This window comes from Durio zibethinus, chromosome 4, assembly GCF_047325235.1.
Source record: "Durio zibethinus cultivar Kanyao isolate XHJ-2024 chromosome 4, ASM4732523v1, whole genome shotgun sequence".
In the NCBI taxonomy this organism is placed as follows: Eukaryota; Viridiplantae; Streptophyta; class Magnoliopsida; order Malvales; family Malvaceae; genus Durio; species Durio zibethinus.
Window position 1 is genome coordinate 4,938,177 of NC_143165.1, and position 16,711 is coordinate 4,954,887.

General features: G+C 24.7%; 1 protein-coding gene across 2 annotated transcripts; it reads left to right on the forward strand.

The window, feature by feature from the left end:
- The first annotated feature begins 5,307 nt into the window (after window positions 1-5,307).
- LOC111287431 (allene oxide cyclase, chloroplastic-like) lies at window positions 5,308-7,132 on the forward strand. Of its 2 annotated transcripts, none has more exons than XM_089759161.1 (3): window positions 5,308-5,462; window positions 5,758-5,879; window positions 6,570-7,132. In XM_089759161.1, exons 1-3 carry the CDS (start codon window positions 5,411-5,413, stop codon window positions 6,969-6,971), a joined length of 576 nt encoding a protein of 191 aa, XP_089615287.1. In that variant the 5' UTR covers window positions 5,308-5,410; the 3' UTR covers window positions 6,972-7,132. The 2 variants fall into 2 exon arrangements, with proteins under 2 accessions (XP_089615287.1, XP_022733740.2); XM_022878005.2 differs by having other exon boundaries at window positions 5,344-5,651.
- Window positions 7,133-16,711: the final 9,579 nt, after the last annotated feature.

Sequence of the window (16,711 nt, forward strand, 5' to 3'; positions counted from 1 at the left end):
ATTTTATTTTATATATTTTTAATTTAAAAAATAAAAAAATAAATTGATTACATTTATTTTTTTATTATTTACCTTAAATCACTCTCATAAATTTCATATGAAATGTATTAAAACTTTGATTGCCATTATTAATAAATATAATAATTTTAAGTCTTTTTTTTTTCAATTATAAATATTTAACTATTGAGTTATATTTATTAAAAAATATATTTTCTAATTTTTTAAAAAATATTTCCTATTGACTCCACCTTTTCAGTTATACATATATATTTAATATATTGATTTTAAAATAATTAACAGATGATCATTTAATTTCATTTAATTTTTCATCATAATTAAAAGATATGGAAATTCATGAGTGATTATCTTTTGATTTAGTTCCTATTTTTATTTGTATTATTGACCAAATTAATGGTAACTTATTTATATAAGACAAAAATATTTGATATTTAAAATGGTAATAAATGTAATTAATTTAGTCTAACTAATTATTTTTAAGTAATAAAAAGATTACTATAAAAAATAATAAAAATTTTTAAATAAATAAAACACATTTATTACAGAACATGATTTTTTAAACCCATCCACATGTCAAAATTATAAGTTACTTTTATTGGACTATTTTCTTTTTTATTAAAGGTTTTAACTTTTACATATTTATATAAGATGAAAAAATATTCATAAGTAATTAACTTTTTTTTATTTAGTTTCTATTTTTATTTGTATTATTGGCCAAATTAATTATAACTTATTCATATAAGATAAAAATATTGGATATTTAAAAGATAATAAATGTATTAATTTAGTCTAACCAATTATTTTTTAAGTAATAAAAATATTGCTATAAAAAATAAAAATATCTTAAATTAATAAAGTATATTTATTTGAAAACACATGGTGATTTTTAAATTTATCCGTTTATCAAAAATATAAACTATCCAGGATTATTTTTTTATTAAAAGTTTTAATTTTTATATATTTATATAAAATACATTAAAAGTGAGTAATATATTAATTAATAAATTTATAATTTAAATATCATATTCAAAATTTTTAAAATTTAGATATCACGTTAAGTATTTTATTATAGTTTAAATATCATTCTTAACATTAATTCATAAAAAATGATATGATCATTTATGTTATATCTGTTATTAAAATATAAAAAGTATTTTTATATTAATATTTTAAAATAAATAAAAATTTTTTGGCCAAACAATATAATTCAAAATTAGAATTAGATAAAATATAGTATTATTTATTAATATAATAATATTACCAAATCAAGCCTGTGATCTTGGGCAGGTAGTCTAGCTCATTAGTCATTGATGGAGCAATTAGTACGACTCTTTGTTGACAAGCAGAAAAGCGTTGAAAATGTAAAATTTATTAATTTAACGGTTAAGGTATAAAGTAAGAATTATTATGAATTTTAATTATTAATTAATAAAATTTAAATATTTTTATTAAGTAAAGCTTAAATAAAATAGTAAATTTGAAAAAAAAATTTTAAATGTGTTTGGTTTGGAAGGTCGATGAAAATCTCATAGCACCGTCCTTCCAAGCTGACCTTCAATTTAATATTTAGGTCAAAATTTAATAGTAAATTATTTATAAATATTTTTAAAAATTAAAAAATAAAAAAATTTTAAATAATTTGTAAATAATTTCGTATTTTCTTTTAACATTTTTATATTAAATTAATAAATTATTAATAATTTTTTATTTATATTATAAATAAACATTTAAAAAAAATTTAATCCATCGCTATTAATAACCGGTTCATTATTTCATTCGATGTTTTAGCCGGTGACTACCCAAAACATAAGTAGACAGTTTTTCAAAGGAAAAATAAAACCTGTTCCGTCCAAATTATTAAAAAAAAAAACAATCACGTGTATCATACATACATCCAAAAAAAAAAAAAACGTATTTCTCCTTGCCATATTTTTCGCTGACATTGAAGACTGCTTTGACTGTTTCACAGTCCAGGCTCATAGCTCTATCGTCATTCCTTAGTTCATTTTTAATATATAGAAAATATTATTAATTAATTTTATTAATTTTATCAATAAAAAATGTGTTTAAAAAATTTTATTGTTCAAAATAAATTTTTTTTAATTTTTTGTTTTTTAAAGCTTTTGGTGTCCAAATTTTTTTTTTTTTTTAATTTTGAATGTTTAAAAAATTTTAAAGATGTCTTAAGGGAAACTTTCCTTTTAACTTTTATTTTTAATTTTTTAATTTTTAAGAGTATTCATGAATTTAGATTCGACTTTATCATAAATAAATTTAATAATTAATGTATTATTATAATATAAAATATAATTAAAAAATGAATAATTGATATTTTTTATAAAAATTTAAATATTATTTTTTATACTAATATGAAATATAGTTAAAATTTTAATATGTATTATTTATATATATATTTTATATTTTCGAATTATACTATTGTATTATATTTTAAGTCGATAGGTGCAAAGCACGGGGTTTTTAACTTTTATAAAATTATTTTAATTAATTAAGTTTCCAAAAAATATTATCTTTCTTTTAAATTTCAAATTTATATATTGTAGTTATTTCAAATTGAAATTAAAGTACAAAAAATTCTTTATATATAATTGTACTTAAAATTGGAGAGTATATTTTATTTTTTTTCAAAAACTTATTATTTTTTACCTAATCTGTATTTTTAAAAATGAACACAAAATCTTTCCTAATTTAATGATATCATTATTGTTAGCCTGTTAAATGGCTAATATCTCTTTCCTTATTTATTACTTTAAATTTTATTTAATTTTTTATCATAATTAGAAGATATGAAAAAAATATTCATGTGTGATTATATTTTTATTTGTATTATTGACCAAATTAATTGTAACTTATTTATTTAAGGTAAAGATATTTGTTATTTTAAATGGTAATAAATGTAATTAATTTAGTCTAATTAATTATTTTTAAGTAATAAAAAGATTACTATAAAAATAATAAAAATGTTTTAAATAAATAAAATATATTTATTAGAGAACACATAATGATTTTTTAAACCCATCCACATGTCAAAATTATAAGCTATTCACACTGAACTATTTTATTTTTTATTAAAGATTTTGACTTTTACATATTTATATAAGATGGAAAGATATTCATGAGTAATTAACTTTTTATTTAGTTTCTATTTTTATTTGTATTATTGGTCAAATTAATAGTAACTTATTCATATAAGGTAAAAATATTGGATATTTAAAAGGTAATAAATGTAATTAATTTAGTCTAACTGATTATTTTGTAAGTAATAAAAATATTACTAAAAAAATAAAATATCTTAAATAAATAAAATATATTTATTAGAGAACACATGATGATTTTTTAAACCCATACACAAGCCAAAATTATAAGCTATACACACCAGACTATTTTCTTTTATATTAAAGGTTTTAACTTTTACATAATTCTATAAGATGGAAAAATATTTATGATTAATTAACTTTTTATTTAGTTTCTATTTTTATTTGTATTATTGGCCAAATTAATTAAAATTTATTCATATAAAGTAAAAATATTAGATATTTAAAAGGTAATAAATGTAATTAATTTAGTCAACTTATTACTTTTTAAGTAATAAAAATATTGCTATAAAACATAAAAATATCTTAAATAAATAAAATATATTTATTAGAGAACACATGGTGATTTTTAAACTCGTCCATTTGTTAAAAATATAAGCTATCAACATCAAACTATTTTTTTATTAAAGATTTTGATTTTTATATATTTGTATAAGATACGTTAAAATTAAATAACACATTAATTAATAAATTTATAATTAAAATATCACATTCAAAATTTTTAAAATTAAGATATCATATTAAATATTTTATTATAATTTAAATATCATTCTTAACTTTAATTCAAAAACAATGATATGACCATTTATGTTATACTTATTATTAAAATATTAAAAATATTAAAAATATTTTTATATTAATATTTTTAATATTTTAAAAAATAAGTAAAAAATTTTGGCCAAAAATATAATTAATTAGATAAAATATAATATTATTTATTAATATAATAATATCACCAAATCATGGGCAGGTAGTCTAGCTCGTTAGTCTTTGAACACAAAACCGCTGGCGCAAATAGTATGACTATTTGTTGTAAAGTTAAAAAGAGTTGAAAATGTAAAATTTATTAATTTAATGGTTAAATTATAAAATAAAAATGTTATTATGAGTTTTAATAATTAAATTAATAAATTTTTTATTTTTTTAATTTTTATTACTCCAATTAAATAAAACTTAAATAAAATAGTAAATTTGGAATGTATATTTTCAATGCTTTATATGGCAAGTAAAATTATTCTATTGCTTGGTATGGAAGGTCGACGAAAATCTCATAGCACCGTCCAACCAATCTAAGCATAAATCTAACATTTAGGCATGAATCTAATGGTAAATTAAAGTATTTATAACATTTTCAAAAAGTAAAAAATTTTTTTTTAATAATTATTTTGACATTTTTTTGGTGAATTAAATTAATAAACCTATTAACAATTTTTTATTTATAAATCTATCACTGCTAATAATCGGTTAATTAATTTCATTCGATTTTTTAGCCGGTGACTACCGAAAATATAAGAAGACAGTTTTTCAAAGGAAAAATCAAACCTGTTTCCGTCCAAATTATTAAAAAATAAAAAAAATCACGTGTATCATACATACATAAAAAAAAAAAAAACGTATGTTCTTCTTACCATGTTTTTCATTGACATTGAAGACTCCTTTGAGTAGTCCACATCCCACGCTCAAGCCTCTACCGTCATTCCTTAGTTCATTTATAATATGTAGAAAATATTATTAATTAATTTTATTAATTTTATCAATAAAAAATGTGTTTAAAAAAATTTTAAATGTTCAAAATTTTTTTTTTTTAATTTTTGGTTTTTTAAAACTTTGGGTGTCCAATTCTTTTTTTTAAAATTTTGAATGTTTAAAAAAAATTTAAAGATGTCTTAAGGGAAAATTTTCCTTTTAACTTTTAAGAATATTCATGAATTTAGATTCGACTTTATCATAAATAAATTTAATAATTAATGTATTATTATAAGATAAAATATAATATAAAAATGAATAATTTATATTTTTTGTAAAAATTAAAAATTATATTTTACACTAATATGAAAAATAGTTAAAATTTTAATACGTATTATTTATATATATATTTTATATTTTTTCATATTATATTTTAAGTCAGGAGGCGTAAACCAAAACAGACAAAATTCACCCTCCACTAACATTTATTTTCCTTTCTATATAAACCCAGTCCCACTCGCCCACAGTTTCTCACCAATTCCTCCTTTTTCTCTCACCCCAAACGCTCCTACCAAAGCAAAAAAGAAACAGCAATGGCTGCCTCAAGCTCTGCTCTAGGAACTACCATTTCTCCTGTGAAGCTAGGTAACCCCAGATCATCATCAAACTTCATTTCAAAGACCAATCCCATGTTCCCTGCTTCATCTTTCAAGCTCATCAAAAACCCATCCTTAAATCTAAGGCACAAGCTTTTTACATGCAACAGTTTCCCAGTTCCCAAACGATCTTTCACTTGCAAAAGCCAGGCTATTCCATCTGATAACTCAACACCCAGTAATTTTGATTGAAACCCAACAATTTTTTACTTCAATTTTTTCAATTTGATTTGGTTTTTTGGGTTGATCTTGTTGATAACTTGTTTGGGTATTCTTTGTTTCAGATAAAGTTCAAGAATTGCATGTTTATGAGATCAATGAAAGAGATCGTGGCAGTCCAGCTTATCTTCGTTTGAGTCAGAAACCTGTTAACTCTCTTGGTGATCTTGTCCCTTTTAGCAACAAAGTAAGTTCGTCACTAAATTTATTGAGGAAACCAAAACAATCAAAATTTTGGTATTTGTTGAATTTTGATCTTTTATTTCTTTGACTTTTCTGTGAAAATGGTGAAATTATAGGTCTATGTTTCTTGTTTGTTTCTTGGGAAAAAAACCAGTAAAAGTTTGATTTACAACTTGCAAATTTTTTCCACCAGAATAAAAAAAAAACAAAACATCTTCCTGGAAAAGCACATAAATAAATAATTCCCAATAAAAACAAAACACTTTTATTAAAGTAATATTTTTAATTAAATTCAAGAAAAATAACACATTTAATTTAATTGTAATTTCTTAATATTAAACCATTAAAGAGTAATAATATGAAATAGCATTATATCTAATTTAACAGAAAAAGAAATTATATATATGTGTAAACGTGCTAGTCAATTTGATACATAGGATAATTTGTATAATTATATTTATTTCATATTAAATATATAAAATATAAAAATTATTGTGAAGTTTTTTAAATTTAAATTTAAATATAAATTTATTATTTTTTAAAAATTTAATATTAGATTGTATTATTTTTATATTATATTTTATATATTTTTTATGTCGTATAAGTGCGATTAAAATTTTTATTTCAGATTTTTCAACGTTATTTTTAAAAAATAAATTCCTTTTTATTCTAAAATTTTAGAATATTGTTTCAGATATACACCGGAGACTTGGAGAAACGTATAGGAATAACAGCAGGGATATGCATTTTAATCGAGAACAAACCGGAAAAGAAAGGTGACCGTTACGAGGCCATCTACAGCTTTTACTTTGGAGACTACGGTCACATAGCGGTGCAGGGACCATATTTGACTTACGAGGACACGTATCTGGCTGTTACTGGTGGGTCAGGGATTTTTGAAGGTGTGACCGGTCAGGTTAAACTGCAGCAAATTGTTTTTCCCTTCAAGATTTTCTACACATTTTACTTGAAGGGTATTGGTGAACTCCCACAGGAGCTCCTTTGCAAGCCTGTTGAGCCCAACCCTGCTGTTGAAGCCACCCCAGCTGCTAAGGCTTGTGAGTCACATGCCACCATTGCAAATTTCACCAACTAAATTAGTATTTTAGTCAATCTAGTTTGGCATTGCTATTATAATTTAATAATTTCGTCGCGATCGTGAACTTTAATCTTAGAACTCTATCTTATTTGGTGTTATGAATGTGTTTTTAATTCCGATAATCAGAATAAATTTGGGTATTATGGTTGATCTTTTAATTTCGATGATCAAGTTTAAATTTTTACAATTTTAAATAAAAAAAGTTTACATTGATTAAACATAGACTCAAATGCAAATGGGATCTTAGTATTAATTATTTTTTCTCTTTTTTTTTCTTAAATCTTTTGTTGTGGGATACATGATGGTGATTGCCACCTTTTTTATTCTTGGGATATTCTGTCAGTAGTTGCCATCATGGATGAACCATCCATTTGCCATCAGCGAATAGTGTATTTAAATTGTATAAAATATTAAAATTTATATATTTATATTATATTTCGTATAAAAATTATATATTATAATTTATATTAATATAAAAATATAAAATATAAAATTTTTATTTTATTAAATTTATATATAATAATTATTATAATTTTAATTCATGTTATTTTTATATTATATTTATATCAAATTATTATATCATGTTTTAAATTATTATATTATTTAATAATTTTTTTTAATATAAAAATAATTCAAACTCAAATGAAACGATTACTGTGTTATGTATTTTTTTTAAAAATAAAAACAGGTGTCATGAATAACCTTAATTAAACAATTGGAAGTATCAACTGGCAAAAAAAAAAAAGGTAATAATAATTAATAGGTCTTTTTCTTTAGCCGAACGGGCAGAGACTATGGGTCTCCACAAGCGTATTGGATATTATATTGACAAGTACTCTTTTGGTTGGTTATACTAAAGCTGAAGTGTGTGGCCCCACTTCTATATTAGTTGTCAAATTTATTACTTGAAAACTGTTTTACTTTATATATATATATATATATAGATAAGTTGTAAAATTAATACTAAAGGTGAAAGCATATTGAAAGGTGTGCCACCTCACGTGCCCCACTACAAAACAGATTGGAAAGATAGAAACATTCAAATCCATCAATCCCTCTTTCGTTATAAGATAAGATAATAAAATGTGTGTAGAACATCTCACATACAAATTTTCATTTTTTAAAAATTATCTTTCTAATTATTAAATTTTTTTTTACATATTAAATATTTAAGATGTGTTTAGAAGATAAAATAATATTATAAATAAAATTATTTTATTTTTGTTTAATGTATGTAAAAATTAAAAATATGATAATTTATTTATTAATTAAAATTATTTTTTTTCAAAATTTATATAATTTAAATTATTAATGTAATTTTTAAGAATATAATAAAACATATAAATTTAATATTATGAATTAAAAATAATCTTTTATACGTTGAAATTATTGAATCATCTTATACCAAAAGATGATTAATCTTTTTTACAATCATATTTTTTTTGTAGATACAAATCAATCATAATATAAAATCACTATTATACTATCTTATCCATCATCTTATGCATCAAATATGATCTTAGATCAAAAGCACTTGTATTATCTATCGTGATAATGAAAACTTTATTTATTCACCATCCAAGCAAATGGTTTCAATGCATTTTTCAATAATATTAATGGAATGATCAAGAATTGGATTGAAAGTCAACATTCATTGATATAATTTTCACTCTTAATCAATGAAATGAACTGTAAGACACATATAATTAAGGTTTTATCTAGAAGTCCAAATATTAGTAGTACGATAAACTCTTACTTTTGAGTTTTTTATGTATAAGAAAAGCTTTTTTTTCTCATTAAAAAAAAGAGTTATAGTAATCCTTAACCATAATAAACTTCAAAAAGAACTTGAAATTGAGATTGCATAACACTACAAAAGTCACAAAATCCCTTATGCTTAACAATCATAAAAGGCAATTCATCCAAGATGATCATCTTAGCACAATATTTTCTGCAAATTTCTTGATCAAAATTTTATGTAACAAGTGATGAACTACTATTATTCCTTGCTTCATCATTAGACAGAACTTTAAAAATTGAGGTCTTTGATTTTCATCAAGTTTGTTCAAAGGGTTTTTGGGTTATCTATTCTTATGGCTACACAAGACAACAATTCTATTATATTAGGATACTTCATGCTTTTATCACAATATTTGCAAGAGGCTTTTGTTAGACTCTACTGTTATAAGTAGACTTGGTAATTTGTGTGTTCGTATCATATAAAATAGTAAAAAATTTATATATTTATGTCATGTTTTATATAAAAATTATGTATAACAATTCATGTTGATACAAAAATATGAAATTTTATTTTTTGATTTTGTTAAACACATATATAATTATTACAAAAATTTTAAACTTTGTCATTGTCATGCTTTTTTTATTGGGTTTATATTGTGTCATCGTTTTGTATTTTAAATTATCAAATCTAATTACATTGCAATTTAATAAAACGTTCTTATATCTTCGATGTTAGGCATCTCAATTTGCCACTATGTGGTCTTTTAGCATATGATGGGAAAGGCATAGTGACATTCCTAAATTATTTGTTATTGTTATTGTTGTTACTCTAGAAATATGAGTTTCAACCACTAATGGCAAGTTCTTGATTGAAAGGTTTCAACCATTAATTAGTGACACATCACAAACACTTTGACTCTCGAGTGGAGTGTTGCTATTAAAGGGATTACTTGATGTTATTGAATCAATCTAGCTATCCAACTATCTAGATAAGGATAAAATATAACATGTTAAATGACAGATAAAACATAAAAATACACTCATACAAAATAAAAAGAAAATTAGATCAACTAGCCCAAATTACTTAAGAACTTCAATTTGGGTGCACAAAGTCCACATTAGTAAGTAATAATGCAATTGGATGCCAATTTCACACAGGGAATGCTACTAGAAACAAATATGGTCTCATCGTACTAAAAATATAAGTGTTTAAAAACTAATGTTAGTAGTAATTTTTTTTGTCTTTGTAGTTTTTGTTTAAATTAGGAGGATATTAATTTCATTATTTCAACACCAGAACCTTATAGTTAGACCTTTATCTAGGACAACCTTTTACTTACACTAATTATTAACAAAATTATATGATCATCTAACTACTTTCACCATGAACCATGATATCTTCATTTTTTTTTTACCTTTTTATAAAGGAAATACTATAACTTGAACTTAAAATTTCTACCAAAATCATGAACCATTCTTACCATTTTAGCTAAAAATTAAACCAAGTGAGAGCGGCTATTTATTCCCATTTCTATTAAATACCAAAATTGGTATATATTGTGAGCTATGCCTAGGTTCTATTATTACTAAAAATTGGACTTACCTTGAAGATTCATGGTATTACTTGGAGAAGGAAGGCTAGCAGTGGTAGATTTACATGGAATTATGGGGTGTCCATAAACATTCTTAAAAATTGGAAAATTAAAAAATTAAAAAAAAATTATGTTGGACGCCTTTAAAATTTTCTTCTGAGCACCTTTAAAAATTGAAAAATAAAAAAAAAAATTTCACCTCAAAAATTTTTTTAAACACCATTTTCATGGATCAAATTGATAATCCATCAATAGAATTTTTTTTATATATTATTTTCTAGTCTAATTTAAGTTGTAAAAAGTTAGAAGAATATATGATAATTTAAAATATAATATAAAAAAGATACGAAGGTAATATGATTTAAAATTTTAATAAAATTCATATATGTGTTTAACAAAATAAAAAAAAAAAATATTTTTGTATTGACATAACATGTAACTTTCATATTTACATTTTTTCTGCAAAAATATATGTACATAATTAGGGACGTCTCATTGAAAGAAACCACTGGCTCAAATAAGTCTCTTGTATTATTGTTAATAATTATTGAATGAATCATGCAATCATTGAATTTATGTATGTACACATATTTGTGTATATCATTTTTTTTTTCTTGTAATGCATGAAGATCAGCTACAGAGTCATGTGTTTAGTGAGGGTGTTTATGGACAATTTCAAAGATTAAAACATAAAAAGATTTGAAGAAAAAATTTCTGCTAAGCAACCCAAAAAATTTCCCTTAACACTTTTTTCGTCCATAAAATTGGACACCTTAAAAAAATTTCGAGATCAGTCACTAATAAAAATATTTATGGATTAGGTGTAGACATTTAATTTTGTTCAAATCAATTTGAAATTGTTCAATTTTTATACTTAATTTAAATATTTTGATTCAAGCCAAATCATGCATTCCAGATTGAGCTCAATTAGACTTTAATTAGGATTAATCGTTTTTGGATTATTTTTGTATGGATTCAAACTTAAATCCATTTAGTTAATAGATCAATTTTGAGTTAAAATTTGAAAGCCGTGATATTTTTTAAAACCTAAATTTGATAAAGAAAGACTAGAACACTTTTTTTAAAGCTTCGAATCTGTTATTAATGGTCCAAATGTAGTATAATTTAAAGCCCAAAATTTACGCCTAATTTTATTGAATTACTTTAATTAAATAAGAAATTACAAAAAATAAACGAAAAAAAGAAGAAGCAAGAAAACATGTTATGGCTCTGCTAGTAACCACTACCCTACTCCATTAACCTGTTGGCCGCTACCTTGCAACTCTGAGGAGCTGTTAAACCTTAGATTGTTGCAACCCAAATTCACAGATAAAAATTCACAAACACACAACAAAATATCTACAATAGACCCATTCAATAAAAAAATTTCCAGCATCCCAATACCACTAGGCCAGGAAAAAAGACACAAAAAAAAAACCTCTTCCAACAAAAATCACACTCCCTTCATTCACGGCATCATCAAAACCACCCCAGCCACCACCTATTCGCCCCCTTCCTTTCAACAAGGGCCTCAACCGAAACCAAGTCCACAACAAAATTTTTCATAAAAAAATTCCACAGCCCTTCCATAGCTCTCATCGACAACTTGCACTCATCTTGCTATATCAGCACTCCATAACCACCACCATCAGTCAAGCACCACCTACTTTTGCCTATCCAACTAGAACACCCTAAAACCACAACCTCCACCAACATAAAAAAATCACCATCACACAACCAAATCAACAGCCTAGCCGAGACACACATGTAAATATCGTATTTTGTCTGAAAATTTTTTCAAAATTGAAACGGGCCTTATACCATAAATTAGGCTTTAATCGAAAAGCTTTGAACCCAAAAATTAAGAGCTCAAAAATTTTAATTTTTAGTTTTAATTTTTTTAGTTTTAATTTTAGTCATAATGTTAATTTTTGTATTTAATTTTATTTTTATTATTCTAGTCAAAAGTTAAAAAAAAAAAAAAGGTAAGAAAGCCAAAAAAAAAGAAAAGAAAAAAGGAAAGTTTGAAAACCCAAAAGAAATTGAAGATCTTGGATTCAATGAATTGATGTTCTTGGGGCTTAATTCATGCAAAACAAAATCAAATAATTGAATCAAATAAAATCACCAAAATCATATATTTCAGAATTAATTATTTTCCAAATTGAAATAGCTTGGAGCCTTATATTAAGGACTTAAATTTATGATAAAAAAATGTGGAAGGAAAGTGGAAGAGTTTGTAGTAGAAAGAACAATTCCAGCTATACTAGGATCAGAAGGAATGAGGACTAGGAACAATGGCAAATCGTTAAAACTAGCAATGGCTCGAGGCTTTAGATATTTTAACATGAGGTTTTAGTTTCCTTTTTAGAATCTTGATTCAACAAAGAAAAAAATAGGTCGGAATAAAAGAGAAAGAAAATGAAGGATGAGGTGGAGTATGCCAACAATAGAAGTGAGCTTTGGAAAAGTGACTTGGCTTCTCACCAGCCCAGACATGGAGTAAAACCTTAAAGTTGTATCGAATTATATTTGGCCTTAGTTCAATTTATTTGGTAAGTTCTACTTTTTTGGCTTATTTTTGCATCTATTTATTTTACTTAGTGGTAATTTTTTCCTTTTTATTCTTTTATGCATATTTAAAATAAATTTTTATAATAAGTTATAAAATTTTACCAAATGGTCGGAAGATTTAAACATCAAATCAAGTACTACCAAATTATTGAAGGATTTAACGAAATTTTTTAAAGAATAATTTTTCAATCCTATCAAATGATTAGAGAATTTAAATCTCGGGTTAAATCTTATCAAATTATTGAAAGATTTAATAATTTTTTTTAAATTTCATGGAAAGGCTTTTAAATAAAAATCTCACCAAACATTGGAGAATTTTATTGATTATTTTCAAATAATTAATTTCTAAAAAAATATATTAATGAATTTAACGATGAAGCTTCTTTAGAATGGGACACTAGTTTTCATGAATACTTTTAAGATGAAAAAATTATCTTAAATTGCTAATAAACTATTGAAGTAATTTTAAGATCAATTTTCAATAATTAAATTATTTTGATAAAATTACAAAGAGACTTTATGACTTCGATAATGTGAAATTAAACTGGTAACATCTTTTAGATGAGCGCTATGAGGGTACTATAACCTTTCTCACACATAATCGCACTCTTGAAACCTAAAATCTAGTTTTGTAGACTAGAATTTATCTTTTAAAGATACATGAATCAAGTTTGGAACTCATCTTTAAAATGGGATAGTTTCAATTACGTGGCCAATCACACCTAACAAAAAAGATTTATGACGACTTCTAAAGTTTATATCTAACTGTAAGTTTACAAATTTATACATTATGATAGTTTAACGACTCTATTAGGAATAGCAAGAGTCAGGCCAATAAATGATTTCTTGTTATCCAAGCCTAACCTAATAAATTTAAGAATTTTTCTTATTTTATTTATTTATTTATTCATTTTATATATATTTGTCATTTATTTGCACATGCATAACATGAACTCTACACTCAAGTTCTATCCCTTAAGAGGGAGTAAAATATCTATGCTTTCATGAGATTTTATGTCTCCGCATGGGTTAATGAAAAATTCCACTCAAATTGAACCCTATCCGCTTGTAGCCTATAATGGGTAAAGATTGGGGTGCCTTACTAATTTATAATGGACATTGATGTAAGGAACAATTTGAGAACCCTTAGATTGTCAAACCTTTAAACCTAGCATGTATATAAACCCTAAGGGTTTGAACCTAAGTTAGAGCTATGCCTTTTCTTGTGTTATGAAATCCTAAATAGGACATATGATGGGACATTTATTCTACTTGTGAATTTATATATTTTCTTTGTATTTGCATACTAACCCTTTATGTTAGTTTTTGTATATATCATGTTTACTAACCCTTTTTTTTTATTGTATATGCATGCATTTAAATCATTAATTCCTCTTTATTGCATTCATACATTTTGTTTTGGATTCATTATCATGTATAATCTAATAGTTTCATAAATATCATTATAAATTTATACTATAACTGTGAGAAATCAAGGTTAGCTCAACACTAATATTACACCTAGGCTCAAGCTAAAAGAATAGAACAAGATAATGTAAGCCGTGTTGCAAAATTAAAAAAGCTTAAGAAGAGATTAAAGGAGAGTTGAGCAAAATCTTTGAGCCATTGGACAAGTTGAATAAAGGAAATGCGATAGAAGAAGATGTTTCACATGAGGTTACTGATATTTTATATCCTTCAGTTTATGGCCCATATCAGGCTCAATCCACTCCAAGCTTTCCATCACAACAATTTGCATTTTCAATAGGCTATACTTTTTTAAAAATGCTATCTGCATGTATCAAAAGAAAAGTCCAAAGATATAATAACCTTGCCCTTACTAAAAAAGTAGTTGAATCGGTCTAAGTTCCTAATTTAGACATCCCAAAAGAGAAATTAAAAATGGTTGAGGCTTTGAAAGATTTAAAATCTGATTATAAGATGAATATGCTAGAAGAGAGATTATGAGCCGTTGAGGGTATATACTTTTATGGCTTTATAGATGCAGTCGACCTCTGCTTAGTTCCAGAAGTTTTAATCCCATCAAAGTTCAAGATCCCTGAGTTTGAGAGTACAATGGTACTTAAAGTCCAATCATACATGTCATTATGTATTGTCAAAAAATTATCGCCTACACTAGTAATGAAAAGCTATTGATGCATGTGTTTCAAGATAGCCTTACTAACTCAGTTACAAGGTGGTATGTTCAGCTAGATTGAACTCACATATATTTTTAGAGTGATTTCACTTGGGTATTTATTAATCAATATCGCCACATCATTGACTTTACTCTTGATCAATTTTTCTTTACAAAGTATATAAAAAAAGGCAATAGAGTCCTTCAAAGAATATGCCCAACAACGAAGGGATATGCCTGCTCAAGTTCAACCTCCTTTGACTAAGAAAGAAACAACTATCTTGTTTGTAAATACATTGAAGGCAATTATTATGAAAAGATGATTGGAAATGCAATAAAAAACTTTGCTTACATGGTGATCTCAGGAGAGATTATTGAAAATGCTATCAAGAGTGATAAAATTGAAGAAAGAGAAGCCAACAATACCAAAAAAGGTGGGATGCCTAAGAAGAAAAAATCTGAAGTCCAAACAGTGAGTTTTAAGAGGAAACAATTAAGAAGTTATGCTTCATATCCATCGTATGTTCATCCTGCTTACTACTCGATAATCAATAATATTGCATAAGTCCCTTACTAGCCTTATTAGCCAATCATAAGTAATATCGCTCCTAGTCCTTATTAACCAGCCTTTCAAACATCTGCATATGGGTTTAATTTTGTTAGTACACCAACTTCAAGGCCTTACAACTAAGTGATTTAGAAAGATCCAAAGGCAATCAAGAGAGAGTTTGTATTGATCTTTTCCTCATAACATACGTTGAGCTATTTTGAGAATTGGTCAAGAAGGACCTGTATCTCCAGTTCTTTTGAAACCATTAAAGCCATCCTATGCTAAATGCTACAATGTTAATATTATATGTGATTACCATAATGAAAATGTGGGTCACTCTATAAAAACTTGCCTTGCTTTCAAGTATAAGGTACAAAGTTTGATTCGAGTAAGCTCGATAAGCTTTAATGAATCATGAGAGCTGAATGTCCACAAAAACCTTTTGTTTGATCACCCAGAGGCATAATTTTGAGAAAATTGATTAGAATTGCTTGTCATTTTTAATTTTTTTTGGAGTGATGGACTTTTTTTATTGTACTTGAATCTCATCTTATTTTTCATTATTTTAATAAAAGTGGCAGATATTATGCATTTTCATAACATTTTCATTTTGGTGTGAATCACTATTATATACTTTTACCTTATCATATCTTTTTCTTTATCCATTCTTTGATTCTAAATAATGAATGTTCAGACAGTCATGACAATAATTTTGGATTCGATTTTGAAAACATCATTCATGATGATGACATGATTGATAAATTAAGATTGTTAATTCATTGGGATTGCTAGATAAAAAAAGATAAATATGATGAAAATTTTCTTTTATTGAGAGGTGAAAGTGATGCAATACATGATTTTTGCAATAGTGCATTCACAAGTTCGTTCTTTGTCAACCAACATTCCCTATTAAAAGTATTCATGTTTAAAATGATAAATGTTCATATTTCGTCTACCTTCACAAAAAGAATAAATTATCCTTTGCTATCCCATTTGAACTTGTTGAAATTTTCTTTCAAAGAATTCTAACCAAGGATTACCTCCATACTAGAGGCGAAGTTTGAAAAGTTTGTTTACAAAAAAAAGTGAGGATACTTAGTGATTTTAAGGGCACAACCTTTTTATACTCAAATCTTTCTTGAAA